At 35.9% G+C, this 27949-nt stretch overlaps 1 protein-coding gene across 1 annotated transcript in view; it reads right to left on the reverse strand.

Moving 5' to 3' along the window:
* Nucleotides 1–1887: 1887 nt before the first annotated feature.
* The window catches only part of DNAH5 (dynein axonemal heavy chain 5), a 124420-nt gene continuing 98358 nt past the window's right edge, over nt 1888–27949 (reverse strand). The window contains exons 64-81 of the mRNA XM_049823756.1: nt 27371–27506; nt 25590–25906; nt 24137–24292; nt 23528–23710; nt 19361–19604; nt 18122–18236; nt 17463–17653; nt 16772–16893; nt 15769–15918; nt 13887–14132; nt 12129–12348; nt 11273–11478; nt 10242–10445; nt 9385–9600; nt 7043–7255; nt 5525–5677; nt 3375–3606; nt 1888–2039 (exon numbers count right to left, since the gene is read on the reverse strand). Coding sequence (XP_049679713.1) covers nt 1888–2039; nt 3375–3606; nt 5525–5677; nt 7043–7255; nt 9385–9600; nt 10242–10445; nt 11273–11478; nt 12129–12348; nt 13887–14132; nt 15769–15918; nt 16772–16893; nt 17463–17653; nt 18122–18236; nt 19361–19604; nt 23528–23710; nt 24137–24292; nt 25590–25906; nt 27371–27506 — 3456 coding nt within the window. The remainder of the gene's footprint in view (nt 2040–3374; nt 3607–5524; nt 5678–7042; nt 7256–9384; nt 9601–10241; nt 10446–11272; nt 11479–12128; nt 12349–13886; nt 14133–15768; nt 15919–16771; nt 16894–17462; nt 17654–18121; nt 18237–19360; nt 19605–23527; nt 23711–24136; nt 24293–25589; nt 25907–27370; nt 27507–27949) is intronic.

The raw sequence follows: 27949 nt of genomic DNA on the forward strand, positions 1-27949 counted from the left end.
TTTGCCATAACTAGGATCACCAGTGGGTATTTATTTGGGGAACTACCCTTTTCCCCACCACACTCACAGAAAACCACATTCTGAAAAAAATGTGCACAATTCACTCACTGAGAATTACTGTGAGGCTTGACATCTCCACTGTACCTACAGCAACAATGGTACAACAAATCCACTGCTGCAAAGGTGGCATTTGAAGCGTATGCGCCTTGAAAATTGTCAGTGGGAATGACTTGCACGAGGACAAACTGTGTGCATCTCCTTTAGAGAGGAAGGTCTTGGTGAAAGACACAAGTCCACAGCAACTCAGAACTCCAATGAGCATCTGGTGGATCTCCTGGAAGTCTGAGCATGGTGCTCCAAGGTCCAGTAAAGAACAATTCAACCCTCCCATCTTATATTTATTTATTGTCATGTCTAAATTACAAATATTTCCTGAAGGAGATTTTCATACATTTGTTTCACTGTGAGTTATTTCAAAGGAAAAAGAAAAAAAAATAATTCTAAGATGGAAAGACAATGGAAAACCTCTACAACTAGAGTTTCAAACAGAATCAAGGTTCCACTTCAGCATTCATTACTGCAGTCAAACCAGTTATGAAATTTAAGTCTCCACTAAAATAAAATTATTCTGTCTTCTAATAAATTTTTTATTTGTTTAAATATTAGCTTTAGTCAAGAGATATATTTAGTATGTTTATTTAATAAACTAATTAATGCACCCTTCAAATTCCATATATTGATTTGACATAAAACTGAAAACAGCTTCTCCATTGCAGCATTTATGTATGACAGATACACCAGAAATATTGGTTCTTCCTATTTCCTCTTCTGCAGCACCTGTTATTGTGAATGACTAGTGGACCACTAAGATACATGACCTACTGGACTCAGCAACAAAAATACACTGGATTTCGGATGATTAAATAAGTGTGCTTGATGTGCGAAGCCAAGAGCGTTCAACTATATGGAGCTGTTAACATTTCTTAAGATGGATTCCTATGTGAAAAGTTTCCTGTCTAGCTGAGACACCAAAAAGGCTGCAGCCCATAAGTAAAAAAGGAGAAAGGAGAATAAAGAGAGAGAACTATATAAAATTAAAACATTGCAAAATTAGAGGCAGAAACAAAGCTAAAATTGATGTCATAAAACTAATAACTTTGACGAAGACTGACTGAAATCTGGTGTACTAGCACATGAAAAAATATCCAAGCATTCTTATGGAACTATTTTCTTCCTATCCATTACATATTTGTAAATCAAGAACCAGATAGTAAGGAATTCTGGCAGCTGTCAAATGCTTGTTTCCCCATGTAACACAACAAAATTGTTCTCCAAGTGGTGAAACAGGTGTGACATTTTTCCAGTCTCACCTACCTTATTTAGACAGCAAGCAAACTAGAAACTATCAGCTCAGAGATAAATGTTGGAACATCATCTTGAGGGCTATTAACTAATACGAATGAGCAACTGGGCTTAGCTTTCCATAGATACACACACCCAAAAAATAAAAAAAGCTTTACCTTTAGCTGCTTGAAGGTAAGCCCTGATACAAGCCTGTTTACAACTGAAAAGTAACAATGTTCAAGTCAATCTTTATTCAAGGTAAAATTACACACACAATAGTGAGATAGGAACATTAAATATTTGTCATGATTTGTCAAGACATCAAAGGTAGTACTTCAATCTATTTACCAAACAATACTACTCTAAGACTTCGCATTTATAAGCATGTTGTAGAGCTTCATTGAGAACAATTTTCTAAAAATACTGTAATGGAGTGTATGCCTTAGAAAAAATATTTTTAGAGGTGATCCATTGTATAGCTAACTACATATTAATGTTTACATTAACAACAGAAAAGAACCCTTAGAAACCTTTTATTTAACACTACTTGACATCACACAGAAGTGCTACCCCACGCAGTACCCAGTGCTCTGGAGGCTGAAGGGTTTTAAGATCCACAGCAGCAATGTAATTCATATCTGTTCGAATGGTCTTTTTGTAGACTGGACATGAATACAAACGTGGATCTTTTGAAACTGAAAAGACAGAAGAGACATAAAACCCAATGAAACTAGGCTGAAAAAACAGGGAGGGCCCTAAGGGACTTGGCAGAAGGCAAATGTAAAATTGAATTGAAGTTCAATAGCACACAGCTCTCCATCACCACCAAAGGAAACTGTTCACTACAGTGTTATTGCCAGCTGAAGACCACATATGGCTTGAAATTTCTGTAGGTTTAAGATTTAACATCAGCACCTAGGAACTAGATGTAGCAAGAAATGTAAAGGGACGCTCTAGTGTGATTAGTGTTATTGTTAGTTCAATCTGCCCACTGAACATTACTTCTTATCAATATATTATTAATGTATCAAAATAAAAAATGCCCTAGTTTGAAATGCATTTAGTTATTTCAGAGTATAAATTGTCAACTTCGCTGCAGAATTAGAACAGTAGTCTAGACATGCTTAATACTTCAGTGTTCATTATTTAGCATCTTGGCTGCCTTCACAGTGATCATGCCTCTTACAAAAGATCAGCTACACAAAATCCTGGGAAAACAGCATGTAAGCAGGCTTTGCTTTTAGAGGTGGAATGCTTTCCAACAGAAGTTTCCAATTTTACATTCAACAGTTGATAGCCCTATTCTATCTTACGTGCCTATTCAACAGCATTTCCTATTTTACATGCAAAAAACCCCCACATTAGCATAAATTACACATTTTCATAAAACAGCACTGTCCTTCAGCCCTGTAAGTTTTCTTTCCATTCTTACACTCCTTTTCTGCCTCAAAACCAAAACATTTTCCACCACCTCATTCCACCTCTTGCTTGCTTCTGTTAGCTCAAAAATAGCCTTGTACAGAAAAAAAAAATATTTTTATAAACATACATGCTACATATATAACATGTTATCTATAAATACCTTATACAAGATACACTTTTAAAATATGTATGTTGTGCATACATACTTTTTATATTACATATATAATATCATATATTGTACATGTAATATATATATATATTATATTGCCAATGAAAGACTGAATGCAAGCATATTTGTCAGAGGAGGCAGAGAACACCTCATCTGTAATGGGTTTAAAAAGTTATTGACACCATTAAGACCAGAAGACAGAGACCTATCTAAATATTAGGGGGAAAAAAAGAGCCTATTATCAATTACAAAGGAAGGCTGAAAGCTCACTTTATATGGAAGACTGGGAAGTCTCCCCTGTTGAAAAAGATTCAGTATGTATACAATGAATAGCGACAGCCTCATGAAATCCCTAAAGCCTGAAAGACTTCCATGCAGTTGAATAAAAAGTTACATTGAATTCTATCAAAATAACATTCTTTACAATGCAGTTACTTACTGTTATTCTCTGCATATATCCTTATAACTGGCATCATCTCGAAGAGCACCTTGGGCTTAGATTCAGTCAGTCTCATGTTTCTTCTGTCCCAACCAGCTCCTTCCAAATACAGCCCATACACATAGACACCTTCCAAAGGAGGGTTTGTGATATCATCCTTCATCCATTTAGTGACCTCATTGCACAGCACTACACTGTCAAGAGCCCACCCTTTGTTAGCCCTTGTTATTTCCTGCCCAAAACAGATGAAAGTATGGAAGTTACATTTTCACATGTGCATAGAGCCATTTTTTCCAAGCATTTCTTAGAAATATATATGTATGGTGACAATTTATCCTCTTCAATACAAAAAAATTCAATTTTTATGATATTCATGTTTACAGCAGTTTGACTTCTCTCTAAGCTAGTGATGGTATCATACCACAACAAAGCTTTCAGTACTTTATCCACTATATTTTATTTTGAATCTTTCCATTACACACAATATCTTAAGACCGTACCAAGTAACATGACCGCTGAATGCCCATGGCAACTGGCTCCTGCAAATATGAAAATTTCACAGCTTTCATGAGATGAGAAAACATCAACTGCATGTGCTAAGTAAAACAGTTCCAATGACAAAACCAAAACGCCTAATTTGCTGCATATTTTCTGGGGTTACCTTCCTTTTCCTGTACCTATACTCTTCATTAACCGAGTATAATGATCAAGAGCTCACTCAGCTTTAAAGCTACATAAAGAGACTGCAAAAAAACAAGAGAACACTTGAAGATAGACGTGCTTAAGATTCAGCATATACTTTAAATTTAGTCAGTCAGTGCACTGGGCAACAGTGTTTTATCTTGCCCAATCCCCTACTATCCCATGCCATTAAGCTATGCCAGACCTAAGTTTTATCCCACTCTTGTAAATGCTTTCCAAGGTCTTTGTTTGAAGTAATAGGAATTAATGTTTGTCCCATACCATAGTTAATTAGTTTTTAAAGAGCAGAAGGGTTATATTTCAATGATCATTCTGGTTCTTCATCTTTCTTATTGCTATTTGTTCCACCACATATCAAAGCCCAGAAAGTCACTTTGGTTTTCACTGGGGCCATTAGGTTGTTATGTACCCACATTCTCTTTCTAGGAACCAGAAAAGTTCTGTAGATTGTAACTGTTTCAGATCCTGCTGTTAAACCCTTGCCATGAGCTTGGGTCCAAAAGAAAACCCCAGTTTAGGATTGTCTACTCAAAAGAAATATCTTGTTACATAATTCCAAGGCTATACGCCTGCAATTTTAGTAAAAGCATGTCAACAATTAGAACTTCAGTTTGACAGTTGAAAATTACACTACCCAGACCTCAGAGCAAGAGGGGAGATTTTCTCTCTTGGCAATTCTTCATTCTCTCCTCCAAGAGTTAGCTTTTTTTCTGAGGTCCCATTGGATTCCCACCTGAGTATTCTTTCCCAATTTTACAGATTCCAGACAATTACTGTCTCCAGTGTGTCCCTTTATGCTGACCAACAGAGGTATTTATTGCCTCCTTTTAAAGTAAAAAGTAGCTCATTTGTCAAATGCAACTAGCCTGCTGAGAAACCAACACAATCACCAAGTCAACAGAGATACATATATTAACAAATACATCAAACTTTATACTTAGTACATCAATAAAGGAAATACTTTTCCACTTCATGAAGAGAGACTGAATCACCTACTGAACTGCAGAAGTGTAATTTAAGACTAATTCTGAATACCTGTTCTGTCAAGTCTCCAGCCAGGTAGTACCAATCACAGACCAAAAAGGAGGGGGGTGGGGGAGGAAAATAAATTCATGAGCTTAACACCTTTTCTCAGATATATCTCAGTGGTAACATGAGACATTACTTCTCCAATCTACCTTATTAATGTTGTAAGGTAGCCCCTACATACATGGGGCTCAGTCAAAGTAGGAAATATATTTTAGCACGTTAGTGGTTGACATTCTGAGAAAGTATATGCAGAGGAAAAACACTTCACTCAGGAAATGTTAGACAGTTATGCAGTCACATATCTTCCCTGCTGACATGATGGAGCCATGTGTATAGCTCAGCCTTCATCACACAATATATATATATATTTTAAAAGTATATCAAAGAATAAGCAGAGTGAGACTTTAAACACAATTTACCTGCCTTATTGCAGTTAAAAATCCTTGAGGATTAAAAAACCCCGTCATCCAGAAGCAGTTTGGTCGGCTTTCAAAAATCCAATTGTAAAATTGGTGGTTTCTTTCTAAAAGCTCAGTGAACCAGAAACCAAGTGTACTGGAAGCCCAAGATGCCTAAAAATAGTAAACAGCATGTTCATTTTTAAATTTTATTCAACATTTTTAAAGCATCATATTCATGTCAATAAAAGGTAATTCTTCACAAGGTACTAAACAACATAATATTAGCAAAGCATATTTAAAGCTCCTTTTTCATATCTTAACTTCTAACCTGATAGTAGATAAATGTGGCACCCCACTGAAACCTGAAGCAAATTCTTGATATTTTCAAATTCATGCCTATCGTTCCATTTAGATGTGCTTAATGCTCCCAGTGGTAATTATCCATTTTACGATGTTTTTGCAAAATTAGATAGCTGTGTAAACTAGAAAGAAATAGTGTATGCATGTCTTTCTAAAGCCAAGGTCAATGCATCAAGATAACAGGATTTCTGCAAAAACTGTTCTGCTTTCTTCTGAGAAAATCTAAGGAAAATTGAGCTTGGACTATGTGAAGATTAATGATGATTTTTCTCTTGGAATAGTTCTATCTTACTTGTGCTGTGAAGCATCTACTTAGGTCTAGGTTTTGTACCATGAAAACACTTGGTCAATAAACACAAAAGAAGCAAACACCAAAAAAACTTCACTGTTTTTCCTTCCATCGGTTTCCAACAGCTGGAGTTGTCCCTGAAAACAATTTCCATGGGAAGAGGCTGAGAGAGCTGGGATTGTTTATCCTGGAGAAGACTCAGAGGAGATATTATTAATGTTTATACTTCATGTGTGGAAAAAGGAAGAAGATGGAGCCAGATCCTTGTCAGTGATAGAAGAGGCAATGGGCACAAGACAAAACGTGGGAAATTCCATCTAAACTTAAGTGATTTCTTGTTTGCTTGATTGGTGCTTGGTTGTTTTTTATTGTGAGGGTGATCAAACGTTGGAACAGGTTGCCTAGAGAGATTGTAGACTCCTGATTCTGGAGAGTCCTAGGAAACCTGCTCTAACTGACCCTGCTTTCAGAAGCGGGCCTAAACTTGACTATCTCCAGACGTCCCTTCCAGCCTCTGCTATTCTGTCATTCTATGACAAGTCTTAATCTCAAAGAAAAGCAACAGTGTAGTCTGCTATTTTTAAAAATCCATCATCACATTTTAAATTATTCTCTTCTCTCTAGCTTTTTATCCTGCCAATATGCAACAGGCTGTTAAAATGGGAAATACCTGCATCTCCCACATTCGTTTCTATTTTTATAAATGAAAAAGGCCTTGTTTTGACTGTGTTTATTTTCACCCAAAATCTACTCTGGCAATTGCACAGGCCTGGTTAACACTTGTGTTTCAAAAAAGTATTTACTGTATGTCTAGCAGTTTAATCTAGCTCTACACAAATAACTTCTATTCCCCCCCCCCCCTTACAAAACAAGTGATGTACACCTACTTTTTTCCAGCTAGCAGGAATCCTTCCATCATACATGCAGTCTAAAGCATCCCTCAGATTTTCACTCATAACGATTGTCCCATCAATGGCAAGTTTTAAATCAGTCAGAGTGCTTCTCACTAAGGAAATAACTCTCTGCATTCGTTCAATCTCCTGTCGCAAAAATATGTTCATAGGCTGAAAAGGTCCCATGTTCTTTAGTTTCTCTTTTACCTGTAGGTAGAAAACCAAAGATCCTTCAATAGAAGTCAAAAACAGAGGTTAGGCCTCAATATATTTTTTAGGACATAATACTTCTATTTAGGAAGTGAAATGGTCAGTTTGACATTCTTCTTGAATCCTCTGCAAGACAAAAATACAGGCTTTGTTCCAAAAGAAACCTAGGATGCTGAGAGTGGCTACATTTTTAGTCTAACTCAAGATTTAGTCTGTATGTCATTCTACGAGCTAACGTCATTTAAACAGCACATAGGCCATACCCTATTTCAATTATTTCAGCTTTAATTCCAACAGACAGTTGCCAAGGTTCACTTTGCACAAATCCCAACCACTTTGCCTCAGCACAGTAGCGCTATTTATCAGCAATGCCTGGGAACTATCACAATGCCAGGCAGTCTTATATTCTAATAAAACTTGCTGATGTATCTTTCATAAAAAATTTAAAGTTCTGAGAAACTTCTGAGAATTGCAATCCTTTGCAGATCTCAGACACCTGCTTCAGCCTTTTGGAAAGTCATAAAGCTCATGCTTCTAGAAAGACCGTAGGTCAGAAACTACGTCAAGTGCAAACTTTTGGAAGTGTGCTAGATAATCACCAGTATTCCAAATTCAGATATGTTAACTCATCTGTTCAGATAAAATATATTATCATAATTATGCCATTTGAGGAAAGGAATATCGTGTAATACAAAATGGGCTACAGAAAACATAAAACAACAGAAGTAAAACCTGAAGAGAGTCTGTACTCATGAGCATATCCCACATAAGGGAAACTTATTACTGTGTAAAAACAGAAAAGAGGGCATTAGATAGTACAAGTCTCCTTGCTCCTTCTCATAACTCAGCATCCTGACAGGAGAAATTTGGCATTCATAAGCCACCTAACCTTGTATCAGGTCCTCATGCTGACCTCCATTAAAGAGCAAGTAAAATGGCAGAAGACTAAGAATAGGAGATTTCACTCTCCTCAAGAAGGAGATGACAGGCAAATTATCTAATTAATAAAACATCTTACTGCCTAGATGAGCAGGTGGCTACTTCAAAAATCTGTTAAAGTACAAACACGGGTGTGAACTTCTTTCTGATGACACATTGGTGTGATTCATATCCATTTCCTAACAAAAGTGTTATAAATGCTTTATTACTGACATAACTAATCTTACTTGCTTTTAAGCTTTCGCAACTATAATGAAACACAAAAGATCAGCATCCTCCAATACAGCAAATATAGGAACCTTAACTATTTTAGAAGCATTTTCCTCTAATTTATCTGAAGCTCATAACCAGCCTCACCTACAAAGAAGTATCATGTCAGCACCCTGAAATTCTCTAAAGAACAACTAAAAACTATGGGAAGACCCAGAAACAACACAAATTGTCCAAACACTCAATTAAAGTGTGGTCTCCAGGATGGGGACACAGAATACAGTTGATTGGAGTGTCCATGCATCTAGTCATCAGTAAGTGTTTTCAAACTGTAAGAAAACCCTCTCCCCTTGGGAATCAATTCCATCTTCCATAAACAGAAGGAAAGTTTCATTTCAGAAAGAAAGAAATGGCTGCACGGCAGCAGGTGTCCATTAAAAATATAATTACATAGGCTATTATGTGTTAATATGGATCCTGAGATACTAACACTAGGCTTCAATCAATGAAACCTTTCACTTGACAAGCTCTTCAGCATTCACTTCACTGAAGAAGAAAGCAACCTAAAAATATCTTCAGGATGTAGGTTGAATCCCAAAGTAATACACATATGAAAGCTGTAATACTTTTAGAAGCATGAATACACTTGCAACACGACCTTAGTTCTCCACAGTGTCAACAACCTTAGTTAAAAGCTGATGATCCTACCTCCCCCATAGTGCAAATGACAACTTAAGCATTGAGTGGTTTAATATTTTGAAAAAGCTCTTACAAAAGCACTTCAGTGCACATTTAGTGACTTCATTATAAATGTTAAGAGTCTGGTCAGACTCCTTTAAAGTATGTTTTTGAAGTATTGCCTGGATGAATTCAGACATGCTTTTAGAAAAATTAGTATCATGTTTTTTATTATTTTTTTTTTAATCCACACAAAGCAAGATGGAGCAAAAGTTTTTGATAGAATTTTATTAACTCACTTCAAATGGTACATAATCAGCAGGAAGCTTTTCCAGCATATCATCAGCCAGTCTGGTTACAACTGCCTCTCGGGTTTCACCTCCTCCACCAGAGCTATCTTTAGGCTGAATACTGAGGATGATGTCCAATACATCTTTGGAAAGTTTACTTTGGTAAGTGATATCTGCATTGGGGTGCAAACCAAACACCTCTGGTGTGTCATAAGCAGGAAGACTCTACATAGTAAAACACAAAAAGAGCACAACTGGAGATGCATTTATAAGCTAATCACTGGGGAAAAAAAAAAAAAAAAAAAAAAAAAAAAAAACACAACAACAAAAAACCCAAACAACAACAAAAAACCCAACCCAACCACAACAAAACCAAGTAACAAACACACAAAACCCCAAACACTTACATTGTAAAATAAGAGGCTAGATCTCTTCAAACAGTCTTAGGGCAAGTTGCTGTAATCTATTTATCATGTCACAGCCCAAATAACACCAAGGTTAACAACAAATTCAATTTTAACCTCTATCAGCTTGTACTTTCATATATCTACACTTTATTTCTGTGAGGTTGTACCCCATGTCTGGAACTCTATTCTTTGCCCTCTTTAATAACTGTATGCCTTCGGGTATGTCCGTCAAGCAAATCACATGAAAAAGAAAAGATTCCTGTCATGACAATGATAACACTGACGACAACAATTAGTTATCACTAATAAATATACAGACAGTTAGAAAACAATAAAGAATCTGTGAATAAAAGACAAAATACAGGTACACAGAAGGAAAGACAAAATATAGGGACTCAGGAACTTGTGAGAAACAAGTTAATTGGGTTTTTTGGTGTTTAAAAGCTTTCATTTACCAACCTGTATGTACTGAAGGTATTGATCCACTGCAGTACATTTGGGAATGCTGTATCCTTTGTAGAAGCTGAATTCCTGACTGAATGTATTTTCACTGAACCAAACCTTTACAAAGGTGTTCATGAGTCTTTTGTCATAGTCATCTGTCACACGGCCACCATACTGGATCTCACCTATCATGTAACAAACAGTACTCCAGGAGATGCCCTAAAAGCAAGCAGAAAGCACTGACTTCAGCTAATCCTCTTCTCACCTATTTACATCTCCCTTAGTAAGAACAGCTGATATACCAAGTCCCGCATCTCTGTCCCTTTTGGAAGAAAGTTATTTTCCTACTACTCTTTTTTCCTATAACCATGCATTCCCAGAACACCTTCAAAGATTCCTCAAAATAGAATTCATCAACAACTAATTCAAGATGCTACTCCAGCATCTGAGCAAGAGGGATACAGCTAAATTCCAATCATGCTTTCAATTTCACATAAAATGCCAATTGCAAAGTGATCTGCCACAGACCTCTATACGACAACTGACCATATGAAAGTGAGGAATGTAAGAGGAATTCTTACATAATCATTTAAAGCCACTTTCAACTTCCTTAGGCTGCCAATATAGGTTGGAGAAGCCAAATATTATTATTTTTACTCAAAATAGATTTAAACAAAAGAATATTTTAAATACAGTAGTCCATTTTTAACTCTCTGACTTAATTAGCATTGAAAAGAAGGTCTATACTTCTAAGGTTTATATTTGTGAAGTCTTCAGGGGAGACAGCTTGAGGGGGGGGGTTTTTGGTTGTTTTTTTTTAACGAATAGGTTAACATAGAAATTTAACATGCACAGGATTAAAAGCCTAATTTAAGCATGCTGGTCTACTGACATGTATACTTAGAATGTTGAATGTCTGTGGAAAGAAAGAAAAGAAGAATTTGAAATCATGTTGGTGTTTCAGTTATTGGGAACTATGTGTATACTTTCCACTACTAGAAAGATCCATCACCTTAATCCACCTTCCCCACAAAGACATTAATTACCTTCTTCGCATCCAAGCCATCCAAGTGGTTTTGAATGAACTGCACAGTAGCATTGAAATCAGCTTGATTAAACTCATAGGGTATATTCCAACCCAGAGATCCAAACTTGCGTCTTTCTTGAACAGTGGAGTGTAGAAAGGCTACAGCATACAACATTGGTTTCCACTGTACCATGTCACTGACATCTAGTAAATCCTGGCTGACACCTATTGATTGTAAGTGGGCTTTATAAGAAACACAGTAATAGTATTTTTCAAAACTACTTCAAATCAGTGCTAAAACATCATTCCTAGAGATACTCAGTTGGCTCTCTGCCTCTCCAAAGTGTAAATTACTGTCCGACAAAGTGTTCTATGCTGGAGACAGTCTATAGCATGTTATTAAGTTGCTCAAATTAAAAGAGTAAACTTCAGGGGAAAAAAACACCATAATTTACTAATAGCTGCATCCACATTAAGTTGCTTTGTGCACAGACTCTTTGACCATTATTTTATGCAATGTAAAGAGCACTTAATAGCCAAAGATTAACATGTTGCTTTTCTGCCAAAAGACACAAGATTAAAAATTTAAACACTTTGAACTGAGATATTTGAAGCCAATCTTTTGAGAAAAGAAAAAGCATTTCCTGTTTTGCTGTCCAATTAGTTCTGCCAACAGAGCTGCAGCAGAGCTTCTCTTCCTTTTAATTTTCACAAATTCTAACTCACACCAAGAACCAAGATGCATCTTGTCATCGTTCTGATCAGTTCCTCATACTAGGTTACACCTACAATCAGTGGTTACAATGCAACCACATAATAACATCAGAGAGTCCAAAAATGAGCAAAATTTAAATCATTACTACTCCAGCACTCACCACTATATGTTCTCTTCAGTCCAGCTCTCAGCCCTTGTGGCGGTTCATTGGTAAACTTAATAGACATTTGAAGAAGGGTGATGGGGAACTGTTTGTGAATGTCTGTTGTCATCCACAGTCGAAAGCTTTCATGGACAGTCTCTGTCTCTGTTACAGTGTCCATCAACTCATCCAAAAAGTCAAGTCCAAGGTGGCAGTTTTGCAGAAGTGCCCAACCTCCCTAGTTTAAAAGAACAAAATATAAAGTTACCAACACCGTTTACAAACTGAAATTGCTAAAATCACTCTTTGTTTATGCTGTAGATTAGGAACAAAGCCAACACATCCAAGCTGTAGCAAAACACAGCATGTTGAAGTGCTTATCAGAACTCTTAAAGGAAGAAATCTTCCACAGTGAATTTTGCACCACTGGCTCACCAAATCAAAACCAAGGCCTTAATCATTTGATTTCATGTATGTTTCACGTAGAGACCAGTATCCATAGTAATGGTACACAGGCAATTAACAAAGTAATTTTTCTCCAAAAGAAAGCACATGTGAGCTAAGCTGTGGGCTGTTCCTTCTGGAGGCACTGTTAGCTCGTTTGGTTTTATCGTCTAAACAAGTGGTCCTTACTTGTCCCATCTGGTCTTCTCAGGTAGTCCCTACCTTTTCCACGTCAGTATGCTTACAACATATCTGGACATGACTATGTTGACAGCTGATAAACACGATAAATCTTGACTTATATAAGGGTAGCTTATATAAACTACTCAGAAGTAGCTCCATAGAGCAAGCTGCTACACCTTGTTCCTTACAAGGGTCACAGGCTTGGAAAATGACCAAATACACATACTTAATTAATCTGTTGCTATCAATCAATAGATAGCAGACCTTCTCATATGAATTACCATACTTCACACAGACATCTCGCATACCTCTTCATTAAGAGGGTGAGATGGCAAGAGAACATAACTGCATTTCTCTTAACTAAAAAGAGCTCTTCTTCCCTATCTTTTGAATGAGTTTCTTCTCATCTGATCTGCTAATTAGCTCTTAATGTGAAGTTGTCAAATGAGAATTTGAGGCAAGAGTCAGAGGAAAACTAGCTATGTAGACAGGGAAGAAGCTCATAACAGGAGCACAAGAAGTTTAATCTGTTCGCATCAGCAGGCATAGCAGTACTACCACCTGATGGGCAAAGCATGCTGAATTGGAACATCTCATCTTTTCTTTCTCATGCAGGAAACTTTATTCCTTAATTCTTCCATATTTCACCTGTAAAATGCCTGTGCTGTCAGATTGTCCATCCCAATTCAAAACCCAGACTACAGCAATACAAAATACTTTGCTATCCAGCCTTGTTTTTCTCAAGGTTATGTAACTATCAGTAGTATATTTGGAATTAATCTTCATTTAACAAAATATGTTTGAATTACTAAAAATACAAAACTGAAAAAATATTGTGAAATACTTGCTGAAGAATATTTAATATTCATGCAATCCAAACAATCAATTCAGCTATGTTCATCAGTCAAAAACCTACAACAAAAAACTCCATTTTATATGAAAAATACTAATGTCTGCACAGTATCAAAAAGCTTGTTATGGCCAATTAAATGTGAAAAGACAGTTCTATTAGGACACTTATTTATACAAATAAATATAGGTTCTTTCATCAGCATTAGCTACCCACCAAACAACTTGATTTCATGACAGGATTTTCATTTCTAAGTGTTTAAAACAGATACAAACAACATTCAGATTTTTGTTTCTTACATGAGCCATTGTCTGCTGTAGAAGTTTACGAGCATGGATTTCTTGTCCCTGGCCCATGGAAACATAACGTGTCTCTGTCTTCAGTCTTTTTCCCAAAGCAATAATTGAGTCCGTAGGATCAGAGCCCATGGAAAGAAAGCATATGAGAGGAGTACGTGGATCTGACTCTTCCCATGTCTTCTCCAAGTCCAAGATGACTCCTTCTACATATTTCTCCCCCATTGTGTCAATGATGTATTTTCTTGCCTATATTAGAAAGGGTAAATTTAATCTGTGATGTAATCATATAATACTGTTTTCTTCCCAGTGTAAATACAACCAGTAAGTAAACCAAAGAGCAAAGGCTGCTATAAATTTCTGTCAGAAATACAAATATGCAACAAATGCATTTTTACATTACAATATCATACTGTCTTTGAAGGTGTTATTTCTTACAGCCTTCTAGGAGAAGTTAAAACTTAAGAAAATAATTATTCTATTACATATATCTGCAGGTATTGCTATATATAATACCTATAATTACAGCATAATAAAAATAATAACCTTACTAAACCTTTAGAATGGTTTTAATGATTTAAAGATGTTATCTCCATCAGATAGCATAACTCCTAATCTTAAAAATCTAGCTTTCCTTTCCAAACAGAGAAAAAAGGAGGAAGGAAGATATGCTTCAAAGTCGTTAGGTCTTTCCCACCTTCATGCTTAAACAAACAATGACTTAATAGTAGTAATGATGATAGTAACTGTCACTAAGTAGAAGATCCAGAGGAACAGCTGAATACCATCTCTCTTATTCCTCATTTATTTCAAAAATTGTTAGATTATCGTTCCTTTTTACTAATAGAAAAGGCTCTTTCTTGTATTCTTTCCCACTATATTGCTTTCATCTTAGACCAATCTTCCCCTTAATACCTCTGTGCTACTTCTCAAACAAAAGATATTTGGCATTTAGCATTTGAGAATCTATCAGTTTTCATAAAACCATCGTAAGATGGAAGTGTATCTTGCCCCCATTAACGGAACTGAGGAACTAATTTTGTATGATCTGTTTCAGACACATAGCATACAGCTGAGAGATTCATTATACAGTATCATTTAACTTTCTATTGACTGCAGTTACAGCAATAATTGCTGAAACTTTCTCTGAATCCAGTCACAATGTCTAAAGGTTCACATCCATAAAATTAATACCACACTTTTAGTGATGCATTCTGACTTCAGTAAATTGCCAACTATTGCTCTGAAATTGTCAGCAATTGTGTAATTTTTATTCTTTTGCACTGGAGATTAAGAGGAGGCTCCTAGAAGTTGATTTTTTCTTAAAAATAGGTCTAACCATTTAATAAACTTTAATTTTATATTTCTCTCCTTTCTAAACAGATGGCTTTAAATTAAAAATTTTGAACAGACCTTAATACAGGCATTTCTCAGGTGGGTCTAATTGTTCCATGCAAGAAATGGTTCCTCAGTTAAATTGTTTTAATATTTTGTTTTCTCTCAACCAACTGAGTTCACAAAAAGATTTCAGTTCGGCCTAACATGAGGACATTTCTACAACTCCAATGAGTAATATCAGCAAGGACAGCCAAAAATACCTTCTGAACTGATAAAGCAGAACTGAATAAACACATACATTTCCAGATGAAATCCCATCTCCATAATAAAATCATTGGCTAATATTCGTTTAACATATTGGAATAATTTTGCTAACACTGCACTTGTAACAAATGCATAAATTGTCTGAAAAGAATTTCAGAAAAATGCAACATAAAGGTCCATTACAAAAAGGAGCTTAGCATTAAATAAAAAAGTACTGAACTGCAATCCCGTAACTATTATTGTAGTGACACCTAAATAGTCTAAGTTGGCTACATTAATGTACCTGAGCTATGGTTCTGTCAGGACACCAAGATCTGATGAGAAGAAGATGTCTGAAGCAGTCCAGGGATTGACCATAGCCACTAGGAACCAGTTCTTCTTCAGGATTCTCACTATCAAACCAGATTTTCCACTGTTTCTCTGCTCTGGAAATCTGCAGTTATGCCATGAAAGGAGTAAATCTCACTAGACAGACAAGTCACATTTCAACTGCCACTAGGTCACACTCTTCTAATGAGGGTCAGAGACATGTAATCCACACACAGGCACTTGTTTAACAATGGCAGTACACAGATTTAGTAGAGCTATTAAAAAAAGGAAGGATAAGCTTTCAGATTTTAAGCACAAAATTGTAGAATGCAACAATGCCCTTAAGTATTCACATTCCGAAAAAAATGAGCTACTACTCAGTATTTTCCATTAATGATATAATGGCATAGCAAGGTCAGAACATAGACAGCTAGGCTCACACGTAGCTTTGAAAACACTAGGTACATACCAGCTCCCCACATGACTGTAGAGAAAGTACTCTTCACATATACCAAATGCTATTTACTTACTCCATTAGCTACCGTACACTTACTATCAAGGCTATTCACATAAGTGTTGAATTTACTGAACATCCTTTCCCTAACTCTCACTCCAGGTAATCAGAGAAATAGTGGAACAAGCATCATAAAACACAGTATAAGAAAGCACAACAGGGATGCAAGAAAGTCTAACAACTAGAAGAAGATTCAAATTGCATTATGTAAATTGGATAATATTGAGTTGTATCCCAATCTGAAAGTATTATAATTATATAGGGTGTGAAACATTATACTTCTTTTAATTTTCCTGGGGTTTTTTAAGTCTTTTTATCAATACAGGTTGCTATGCAGTTGGGGTCACAACTGTGACTATCTGCTGTCACTTTGATTCCACTCTATAAAACAAACCAGTTTCCCACCACATGCCTTGATCGCTACTGTCAAACAAGGGATACATTTTAAAAAGCTCTTACTTACTTGATCAAGAATATCCGAAAATTGTTTAACCTTACTGAGCTCCACCAAGTTCAGCCAAGTCATATCCAGAATCCATTTAGCTGGCTTAGGAGGACAAGCTTTAAGGTCTAGAGAAGCACCACCTGCAAGAAATTAGGAATTGGTTATAATTAGAACTGTTGGAGACTCACAAAAGACAAAAAAAAAAAAAAAAAAAAAAAAAAGGACCTATTTGGAAAATGTAAACTAGATACTGCCAGACTATTTCACATGACTAAGTCTCTCCAGTCTGGAGAAAGACTTTTAAACTGTTAGCATCACTTTCTGTTCATATTTGCTTGCTTGTCCTCCTGCAGTTACGAGATAAACTAAAAGATGTTTAGTATACTAATAATTTTTCTAAGTCAAACACATACCTGGTGCTATTTGAGCAGCAGACAAACATCAACTGAAAGTATACTTAACAATTTTCCTTTTAAATTCTCACGATTCTGAAAGCTATATTTATCAATATTGGGTGTGCTGCTATAAATTAGAACTACCATACAATGTTGTCTGTTACCAGAACCGAATGATAATCATGTATTCTTTCAATTGACTGGCTTCTCATGTGTAAACAGAAGCAGCAGGTTGGCTAGGAGATATAACTACAGCTCGCAAATTTTCTACAATAATATAAATGCTCTACTTAAAATTGTTCTGTAGTTCCAACCTTTAATAAGTGTCAGAAATTCTTCATGCTTCACTCTGTTTCTTTGTATATCAATCTTCAATGTAAGTAATAACGTGAAAAGAAATTTGTGCTCCTCATACAGTCCTCGGGCAGCATATTTGAACACTTCATATGTCATATGTTCAATAATATTAGTAATCCTCTTGCTAGTTATAGGGCTTTTGGTAGACCTGTTGGAAGAAAGGTCTGCAGTTTAAAGTTGATTTGCATAAGCTTTATTAAAAGGAGTACTATGTAAACGACACAAAGCCGTAGTTCAGAACTTTTAAAACATGAAAAAAATAAATAGATCACAAACACAGACTATCAGACAGCAAGCTAGCAACAACTTTCAGATTGAAGAAGGAATAAAAACCAGTTCCTTTCTAATCAACCCTTTCTGCATAGCTGAAAATCAACACAGTATAATGGGTTTTGTTACCTAATGCCTAGTTTTTAAGGACCTTAAGTACATTTGAAGGTTCTTCGCCTTAGTAAGTAACAGACAAAGGCTTATGGGTATTTAAAATGACAATTCCTGTCAAGATTGTATCAAGCAACACTTCTTTCTGCCATTAGTTTACAACAAATCTTTACTGTACTACAACCACCTTCAGGACTGATTAAATACAGATGATACATATTGTTAGCTAAATTACCTGGCTAGGGAGCGGTCAAAAAGCCCCAAAAACTGCCGAAGCGAAGTTTGATACATCACATTGACCATACTCATCTCCGTAATAAGGAAGTATAAGATGCTACCTCGAGTTGCAACTGAAGGATAAGAAACAAGACTGTGTTCAAAGTAGAAATGCAGAGCAGAAAACTTTAGTTCTCCACAACAAGTAAAGTGAGTTTAACACTAATGCTAACTGAAGATCCTTGAGTTGCTCCATTCTGTACTGGCCAGAAAAATAATTAAAATGTTAATTTAATCCTCATTCATGCATCAGAAAAAAAAAAAATCTTTTCTGTAAGTAATGCATACTATGTAAAGCCCAGTTTGCACATACGAGCATATTTGGAAGGCATCTGGATGATATACTGCAATATTCAGATTATCAGTAGAACATACAAAAAGTAAGAGTTTGAAGTACTTTTTGAGTATCCAAACAAATTTCTCGTTACAGACTTTTAGAGGAGTCATATAAAATCCAAATGAACTATATTGATTTAACTTCCCCAGAACTGATTTAACTTACTTTCAGCAGTCATTTTGTTTTAAATACAAAAGTTTTACAAAATCTGTAATTATTTCTGGTACACTAACTGTACCATTTTTACACATTTCCTACAACGCAGGTGTTACACTTAATTCCAGAGAACATTTTTTTTTTCCAACTTTTTTCAGATGCTTTCACCTGTCAGTTAAAAGCCAAAAGATTGATGAAATGTGCTGACTATAACAACTTAAGGATCTATGATGTGATAAACAAAGCATTCATCCAAACAGATACAAAAAGCATTTATGATTATACTGGCCCCCTAAAAGAATGTCAACATGTGAACTCGAAACATACAGTTACCTAAAAACCCTAATGACAGGTCTCACTCACGGTCCATAAAAAGCGTCAACATTTTAACAGCTAAGAAAGAACAACCAAGCCCTCCCAAGTTTCTTACCCAGTAGACTAGATGGACAGGTAGGCTTGTATATAGAGCAATGGAAAGTCTAGGGAGAGACTAGATCATTCCATTTTATAAATTCCACATGAGGCGTAACATTGACTTTTTTCTCCACCATAGCTCAATACAGCATTTCCTGGATTCATTTTACTTACAGAACACAAATCCTTCCCACCCATTAGGGTCTTCCTGATCTCATCCTACCGTTTCTAAGTACTGCTGTTTTAACCGTATGCTCCAGTCATTTGTCCTTCATCACCACCTTCACTTACCAGGTCTATACTCTTCGCGGGCTGAGTTGATCTGTACCTCCGTTTCAGCAGAAGTTTGCAGTTTCTGTGTTACCTCCTCAGCAGTCTTCTTAGTGTTACTCAAAACAATTATTAGACTTTCATCATCTGCCAGAGAACTCTTAGTGCTTGTAAGTCGGAACAAAAGGTTATCTTCTAGGTCTTTAATCCTCCTTTTGTTCATGGTCACATCTTCAATAAGATCTGTTCTTTCTTTCTCTAATTCCTGTTGGAATACACAGCAATATTTGGAAAAAGGAGGAGTAATCAAAAACGAAAACAAAAAAACCCAAGATAATTCTTTTTAGAAGTACTGATCCTACTAAAACAGTGTAGGTCAAGAATAACTGTGTTAATTTGGGGAAAGAATTCCAGTGGTATTTCTGACAGCAGGTCTATTGCCAGGCTTCCGAACCTGCTACATAAGTATGCATTAACAAATGGTTTCAACAAATACTATGGAGCATGCTCATATCATGCCAAATTAGACATTCAAAATAGTAATTGTTTTTCTTCTCTTTCTGTTTTGGACAAAGACAAGTTCTAACACCTTTTCAGGCACAGGATTTTATTTCGCTCCATCTAACACCATCCTCATTTATGCCCTGTTTTCCAATCATCATATTGAAAATATAGTCTCGGTAATAATGAACATCCTTAGTCAATGAATCAAGCATCAAATATTTCAAGAAGTGCATCTAAAAATACTCCTCCATCAAACAAGGATAACTTCAGCCTCTCACTAAAATGCTTCATTTATTAAGAAAAGAAAGCACATAGAATTCAAACTGAGTTTCTTCACTAGAAGTATACAAAAGATATATTGAAACATCACCATCATGATCATCAAGTAGAAAAGATTTATTCGGACTGTTGTCATAGAATAGCATTAAATGTCATAACTTAGAAGATGTGCATACAGATTCAAAAGATTCTGACAAAAACTAATGAAAAAAAGACAAGAAAACTACAGTTAACTCCATTTCAATCAACTGATACCTAACCAAACTAAAGAAAAGCAGGTAGCAATTATGAAGCAAGACAAGCATTATGCAAGTTTGATGAAGCAGAAACAATTTTTAAAAGTATAGCATTAAAAGAATGTTAGCATCCAATTAAATAATTATCATGCAGAGAAATCATTCTGAGCCAAATTAGATTTCATGTTTTGCTGAGTTCAATTTAAAAGGTTAAACATATTTTAGACTTCAATGCATTTAAAAAACAGAAAGCTGAGTTTTCCTCAGAAGAAGAGCCTGAGAAACACGTTGGAAACAGAATGACCAAACTAAAGCATGTAAAGTAACTGTAGATGAAAACTTTAGTGAAAAAAACAACTACTAAGCTTTTAAAATACTTTTTTCAGATCAGGAAGAGTACACAGTTCTATGTTCTCTGCATGTCTTAAAAAATTTCCAGTCATAATATCAAGGATGCAAAACAACCTAAGCCAAGTTACCATATACATAAATTCAAGGAACTTGCACCAAAGAGGCGATTTCAAAACCAATTATGGAATTGCTTTCACAAGCAGACATCATTTTACAGGCTGTACCAAAGAATTCTAGATCTTGTTAATATTCATAACATATAAAAGCTGCTACATAGCTTATATCATTCTGTCACAAAATGATTCACACGTGCACGAATTTGCATCAACTGTTCCTTACAAAACTTGAGGCTTTTTCTACCACAAATCTTGAAATTTGAATGTGAAACTTCAAAAAGCCATAAATAGTTCATGTATAACTACTCATCTGGCATTTCTATTTCTACAACAGTAAATAAGCAAGTTTTTTGTCAAATTAACTAACATACAATGTATCAAAACAATCCTATAATTAAAACAGTATAAGTTACACTACATTCAGATATATATCAAGTCTCTCAAATCCAATTATTCCAAGAAATAGAGTAGAATTAAATTTATATAGATATACCAGCTCCCCTTTGACCTTCTTATGCTTAATTCACATCTTGCAAATTGGTTTAACATTCTGATGGAAAGGAAGAAATCAGTACCAGTATTCTCACCAGTAATCAATTCTCCAAGATGCATGCCACACAGATTCTACCAATGGGCATACCAGACAACACAGGAACAGAAAGTCAGACTTTGCCAGATCTTTAAATGATGTGCTGTGAACCCTCCTTTTCCTCGTCTTATATCTGAATCTCATTCATTCTAAGTGCAGAACTGCATTAGAGACAGTGGAATGGCATGAAGGATCTAAATGTACATACAAATGTTGAAGAACATAACTTCAAATAAATAATCTCTTCTCTTTTGGGGGGAGAAGTACCACACGTACATTGTAACACTGGATATCACCAAGCAGTTATACTGCTCAAATCATTTGGCAAATCGTCACACAGTTAAATAATTCCACCACCTCCCTACCAAAGCCTACAACAAGGTAGCAAGAATCCAGACACTTAAGAGGGAAATCCTCAAATTCCCAAAAGTGCATAATTAGTTATCATAGGAAAAGAAAGGTTTTGGATGTTGGGATATGTCCAAATTGACTCTTCAGGAAACCTTGAACCACAGGGCGCAAAAACAGAGGCCAAGCAAACTGAAAAGTAGTAAATATATTCTACAAAAGTCCCCCTGCCTGTTAAGTGGTCCACTTGTCATTTATCTGGAAGAACTCTCCCCAGACAGTTACAAACGAAGCAGTAGTGAGTAGACCACTCTGAGAAGCCCAGGTCCAGAGAGCACAGTATGTCCACCAATTAGACATTCCAAGTTAGTGGCAAAGATACTACAGAATAGTAGAATAATTTTAGTTTGGAAGGGACCTCCAGATATGAACCAGTCCAACACCCTGCTCAAAGCAGGTCTAAATAGGTCAGTTGCTCAGGGCCATGTCCAGTTAAGTCTTGAACACCTCCAAGAATGGAGATTCCACAACGTCCCTGGGTAATCTGTTCTTGGTTTTGACCACTCTCAATGCAATTATTATTTTTTTCCTAATATCTGATCAGAATTTCCCATGTTCCAACTTGCGTCCATTACTTCTCGGTCTACTGCTTTGCGCTTCTGAGAAAACTTAAGCTCATATGTTTTCTGTGTCCTCCAAGCAGGCATACAGCAACTGCGATGACTGGAGGAATTTGCTGATAAAATTACTGTCATCTTGAGCAATGCACTGTATTGCAGGCCCCAGAAGTGAAGTTTGGCATTAGGCTTTGTGAATATACACATCACAGTGTGTTTCACATAGACAGTGATAATCACATTACACAGTGGGTTGACAAGCTGTCACTGGTTGAAGCGAAGCTGATAGTGCAATGAAGCTGTCTGACAAAATATAAGCCTTCATAGACGGAGTATAATTTCTCTCATGAGATCCACGGACTGATCAGGAATGAAATGCAACTATTTGACATTAACAAGATGACTAGAGCCATTAAGGAGGAACGCCTTACATTGGGGAGAGGTGGGGGAGGACAATGGGAGGACCTCAACAGATGCCACAATAAGGGAACACACACATTTCACTCTAGCGAAGGTAAACTGGAACTATTGCCAAAATCTTAGTAAATACACACAGACAGACAGTGTCTCATTTGACTTCAACATTGCCTGACCTTATAGTTACACAGATTAGGTGTCCAGTAGTTCAAAAGATACCAGCCAGCCTCCGTCCAAAACTGCTGGCGGCTTTTTTACTGGGATTGTCAGCCTGAACTTGGACTTCCTCAACTAATACATCTCCAATGTCAAAATAGGCAATTAGCCCGTTTCCCTTTGGATCAAGGAGGTAACTAAGTCTGAATCCTTTGCACCAGGTTACATTGCCATGAGCTCCACAAGTTTGTAGACAGATCAGTTTTTATTCCAGGCCCTTCTCCTTTTCACAGGCCATTCTTTTGAGGTTATAACTCTTTGAGGCAGGAAAAATAAGGTGAGTACGGTACAGTTGCAACAACAAAGACAAATAGAAACTTCCACTTGAATGAGTCAATTGCTTCTGTGCCAGCTTTTAAACCATCATAAATAGGTTATATTAAGAACAAACACAACAGAGCCAGAAACTTACCCTGCAATATGGGAATAGAGTAATATGTTAAAATGAAAGTAAAACCTTCTACTGGTAAATGTAAGATGTATAGCCAAGAAAAAGATACAAATAATTCTTTTACCTGTTTCTCTGTGAGAATGACTCTGCCTAAGAGTTGATTTTCAAGACCTTTCATGGTCACAGTAAAGTCAATGATGGAGGTTCGAGCACTAATTTCAGGAGAGTAACCTGGATTTGGCAGTTTTGTAGTAATGTAAAGTCTGAAGCCATTCATAACATCTACTTCCTTATCACCAACCTTCACCTTAAGGAAAATATTGAAGTCTTGAGATATCTAGAATCAGTACACACACTTTCAGATACTGCATGTAGAAACAAAGGTTACATTTTTTCTGTTCAAAGGCATAAAAATCCAGCTTTAAATTATACATCTGAAGCAAAGAATTATTTGAAACTATCTAAGGAACACTTTAAATGACTTATTCACAGATTATTTCCATTTTTAAAAATTATAAGCAAAGGGATAAGGAATTCTATAGGTTAAATATATTAATTGTTTGTGATCTTAAACTTAAACCCTACTCTTTTTTAGTATTAACATTAATCAAATTTAAATACAAGTTTAATCTTTCATAATCATATACGTCTTAGGAGTTATTTTGTTGAGGGCGGGGGTGGGGTGGGGGGGGGGAGCTGTTTCCACTTGTTTGCTCATTTGTTTTACTTTTACCTTGTTGGCTGAACCTGTTTTAATGAAGTTTCTTTCCAAAATATTATCAAGTGCTGGGTCAAGCTCTTCTCCAACATCTTCAATCAAAAGAGGTCTTCCCAAAGAAAGGCTGTCTTCTAAGTGATTTCTAAAATACTTGTGATTCAACGAAGTGACCTAAAAATACAACCATGGACCTATATATTATGTTGTGCCCAGTTACTGGACTTTTTTTAATATATATTTATAAATTATTTCATTTTATTTAAATTACTGACAAAAATGATGATCCTATAGTTAGACAAGGATTAAAGCAAAGATTGCGACCACAAGAAAAGGTAGCATCAGTGTACCATATTCTCAAGTCCCATTGAATGCAGATTTCCATTTTTCAACTACAAAAGTAGAAGCAAAGCAACACCAAGCACTTAAAGTTTTGATATCCTATGAGTGCAACAGGCCAGAAATTCACAGGAACCTTTTATCACCTTCAATTTTATCTTGGCTAACATCCCCAAGTCAAACTGCAGCAAGGTCAATTCCAAGATTAGGGCTCTTTTTTTCTCCCCCTTGAAAATTAGAGGGTTACATTGAACAAGCCATTAAATAGCCTTTGCTTTAAAAAGTAGTCCTCAGTAGAATTGTGATTAATTTTCAACATGTACAAAAGCACATTCAGCTTAGTTTGTTTATAACCCCATAGTTAAAAGTCTAATAATCCTTTTTTAACATAACTAGCCAGGCAACCATTAAAGGGTTCCACACTGAGATAACAATCAACATGAATGAAAGTCGTTTCCTAGTAATACTCGCAGATCCACTCTATTATCATCCTTCAAACTTCCCTTTATCTTTTTCAGGCATATCTTTAAAAAGCTGGTTTACTGGTGCAATCATAATTGTAGCAAGCAAGGACTTCCTTTCTCCTATTTTCCCCTGTTTGAATTTAATTGGTCTATCTTGCCTCAGACTGTGTGTTGTTGCAATAGTGTCTTCCCCTGTGTATCTGCAGAATATTTAGCACCTGACATCAATGCTAAGACAACACAAATTACCAATAATTTCTGATTAAAAGATAATAAAAATGTCATGCTGTGCATCTTCATTTTTAAATGTTTATACGAACCTGCATTAATCACTTATTTGGGGTTTTTTTCTAATGCTCATAGTATTCTGCAAACATGCTTCAGCCTTTATCAGACATTACCCATCCAGGCTATTTTCCAGCAGTTTATGTTTCATTAAAATAAATTCATTGAACAAATGGATCACTGGTACTAACAAGCTTCACATATACATTTTCCTATCTAGCCAAATCTCAATTCTACCAAAATGTATCTGACATGTTCTTTATATCCAGGCTAGGCATTTTATATAAAAGGCATTTGCTAAGTATTATGTGAATCACTGAATTATAATGGTTTTTTAAACTAAGAGTTCCTAGGGATTATAAGAGCACCAGCATTCCTATTACCTGAAGTTCATTTCTGCTTTCCTTATTTTTAATCCAGATTTTACCCTGTGCCTGTGGATCGATTAATAAAGGATAACGAGATGCTTTAGTGACAATGATTCCATTCTGTATGGATAAGTCATCATTTGGTAATCCCTGCAGGTTCCATTCACTGATAGTTGGAGCATCAGTCAACATTTCTATGAGGTTCAAGTTGTTACCAAAGGGGATTTTCCGGCTTTTCATTTCCTTTTGCCAGTCATTTAATAGTAGGCTGCGGAACTCTTGGTTAAAAGGACCAGAATACGACAGAAAAGCTGTAGCCAAGAGTACATCACCTTCAAGAGAACAAGGAAGAGAAGAAAAGAAAACAAAACATTACAACTTTGCCAATTCTATTCATGAATAAGCTGCTTCCTTCTATAGTTATTACATGGTTTGCCTGGTAACCGAAGAACAGACTTTGACCCTAAAGAAGAAAAATCAGCCTTTTTCCCAAGGCTCGTTACATAGCAAGATAATGCTACATTTCAGTAGATGCCACGTTTACTTTATACTTACAATGCAACTGTAGGGATCAAGAGATGGGCATCTGGCAGCAAACCAAGCTCAACCCAACACACACAACTATTCCAAACAGCAGATCCTGCACAAGCAGGACATGGCAGAATAAACTCACTCATAAACTTCCAATTCCATCATTTACTTGCACAATCATGAGAACAGGCTTAAACAATATTTTGGGGGGACAAAAGAACCTTCAATTAGGAGTACTAACTAAGAACAAATCAATTACAATTATTACTACTACTACTAAAAAAATTGTAGCACATGTCATTATAGAGGTATTAAGTGTGACAAGTCTTAATCTTCTGGTCAGCTTCAAAATTGCCCTCCTAAGCTTCATGACACCACAGTTACTTTTTTTTTTTTTTTTTTGTTTTGTACCTCCAAAGTAAGAATGCAGGATTCAAAATGGAGAAGATACTGTACTTTTATACTGAGTACTAATATTTTTTAGACTTTTCAAGTTATCTTTAGAAAACACATGATGAGCGTGTGGGGAAGCTATTCTGTATTTTTAGTAAGTTTATAATACACATACACATATTATACCAGCAAATAAAATACAACCTATCTACTATAATACAACCTATATAACAATGTCTGCTTTTTACAGCATTTCAAGGCAGAAGTCAGAGAAGAAACTTCAGACCATAGTAGAGGACAAGATAAATTTCATTTACTTGATCTAACTAATAAATTAATCCTTTATTACAAAGTACCTCAGTTTCCAAGTGCACATCTATAAAATGAAAATGAACTTCAAAGAAACAAAAGTTTTATGAACATTAGTAAATGCATTTAAAAACATTGATTTCTACATAAAAATGCCAGTGCCTGAGTATCAGTCTTCCTCTCATTCATATGTATTGTCAGTTATAGACACTTTATTGGCAATTGCTAACATATCGCTCTCTTTGGACTCCTGCCTACAAACATCAGTCAAGTTAAAACAGGGTCACAAGTATGCACTGCATGTTATACATGTCAAGTAAAAAGCTATGCACAGCATACATAGTTACTATATTATTTTTTTTTAAATATGAACTTCAGTCTTATATTGTATTTTTTACGTAGCAGTGCTTTAGCAAGAGAATTAATAACAATTACCCTCATTTTAACAACCGGGAAGCTAAGCTACAAAGGAAAAGTTTGAAATTTCAAATGTTTTCAGTTTCACTACCCATCACAACTCAAGTGACTAACTTCCAAGTTCAAAGGTGTGGACAAAAGCTTACCCACTAGCCTCTTGGTCTGAGTGGCAAATTCTTTACTCTGCTCTGTCCACCTCTCTTTTTCACCTGCTAAACCACTTATAAGACTTGAAGCAGTTCGCATTTTATGACGGCAACGCTCAGCATCTTCAAGCAAAGTCTAGAGAAAACCACACAGCAAGAAATACGGTTTACAGTCATGTATCTGATAGGCCAGAAAAATCTCTACATCTAATTAAACCAGTAGCTAAACAACAGCTTAAAAACAGATTTTCAAACTTTTATATCATCATGCAGAGAAGGAGGAAAAGTGGGATGGAAAAGAAGTATCAGGAAAATCTATCAACTGTCATAAATGTGATTCAACTTTTTAATATTTCTACTATCAGCTTTCATGTTGGTATACATGTTAAATTATATGTGAAATGCTATACACAGATAATAATGAAACTTGATGCTACAGTAGTAGGCACTAAACAAATAATCCAAATAAAATAGTTTCTGAGGAGGTAGGAGGAAGCGGGAGAGAGGATCAGTGCTGAAGGAGAGAGGTGAGATCCAAAGAGACAATATCCAAATAACATCTCTCTTATCCTCTGTCCA

Source organism: Accipiter gentilis, chromosome 20 (assembly GCF_929443795.1).
Source record: "Accipiter gentilis chromosome 20, bAccGen1.1, whole genome shotgun sequence".
Classification (NCBI taxonomy): Eukaryota; Metazoa; Chordata; class Aves; order Accipitriformes; family Accipitridae; genus Astur; species Astur gentilis.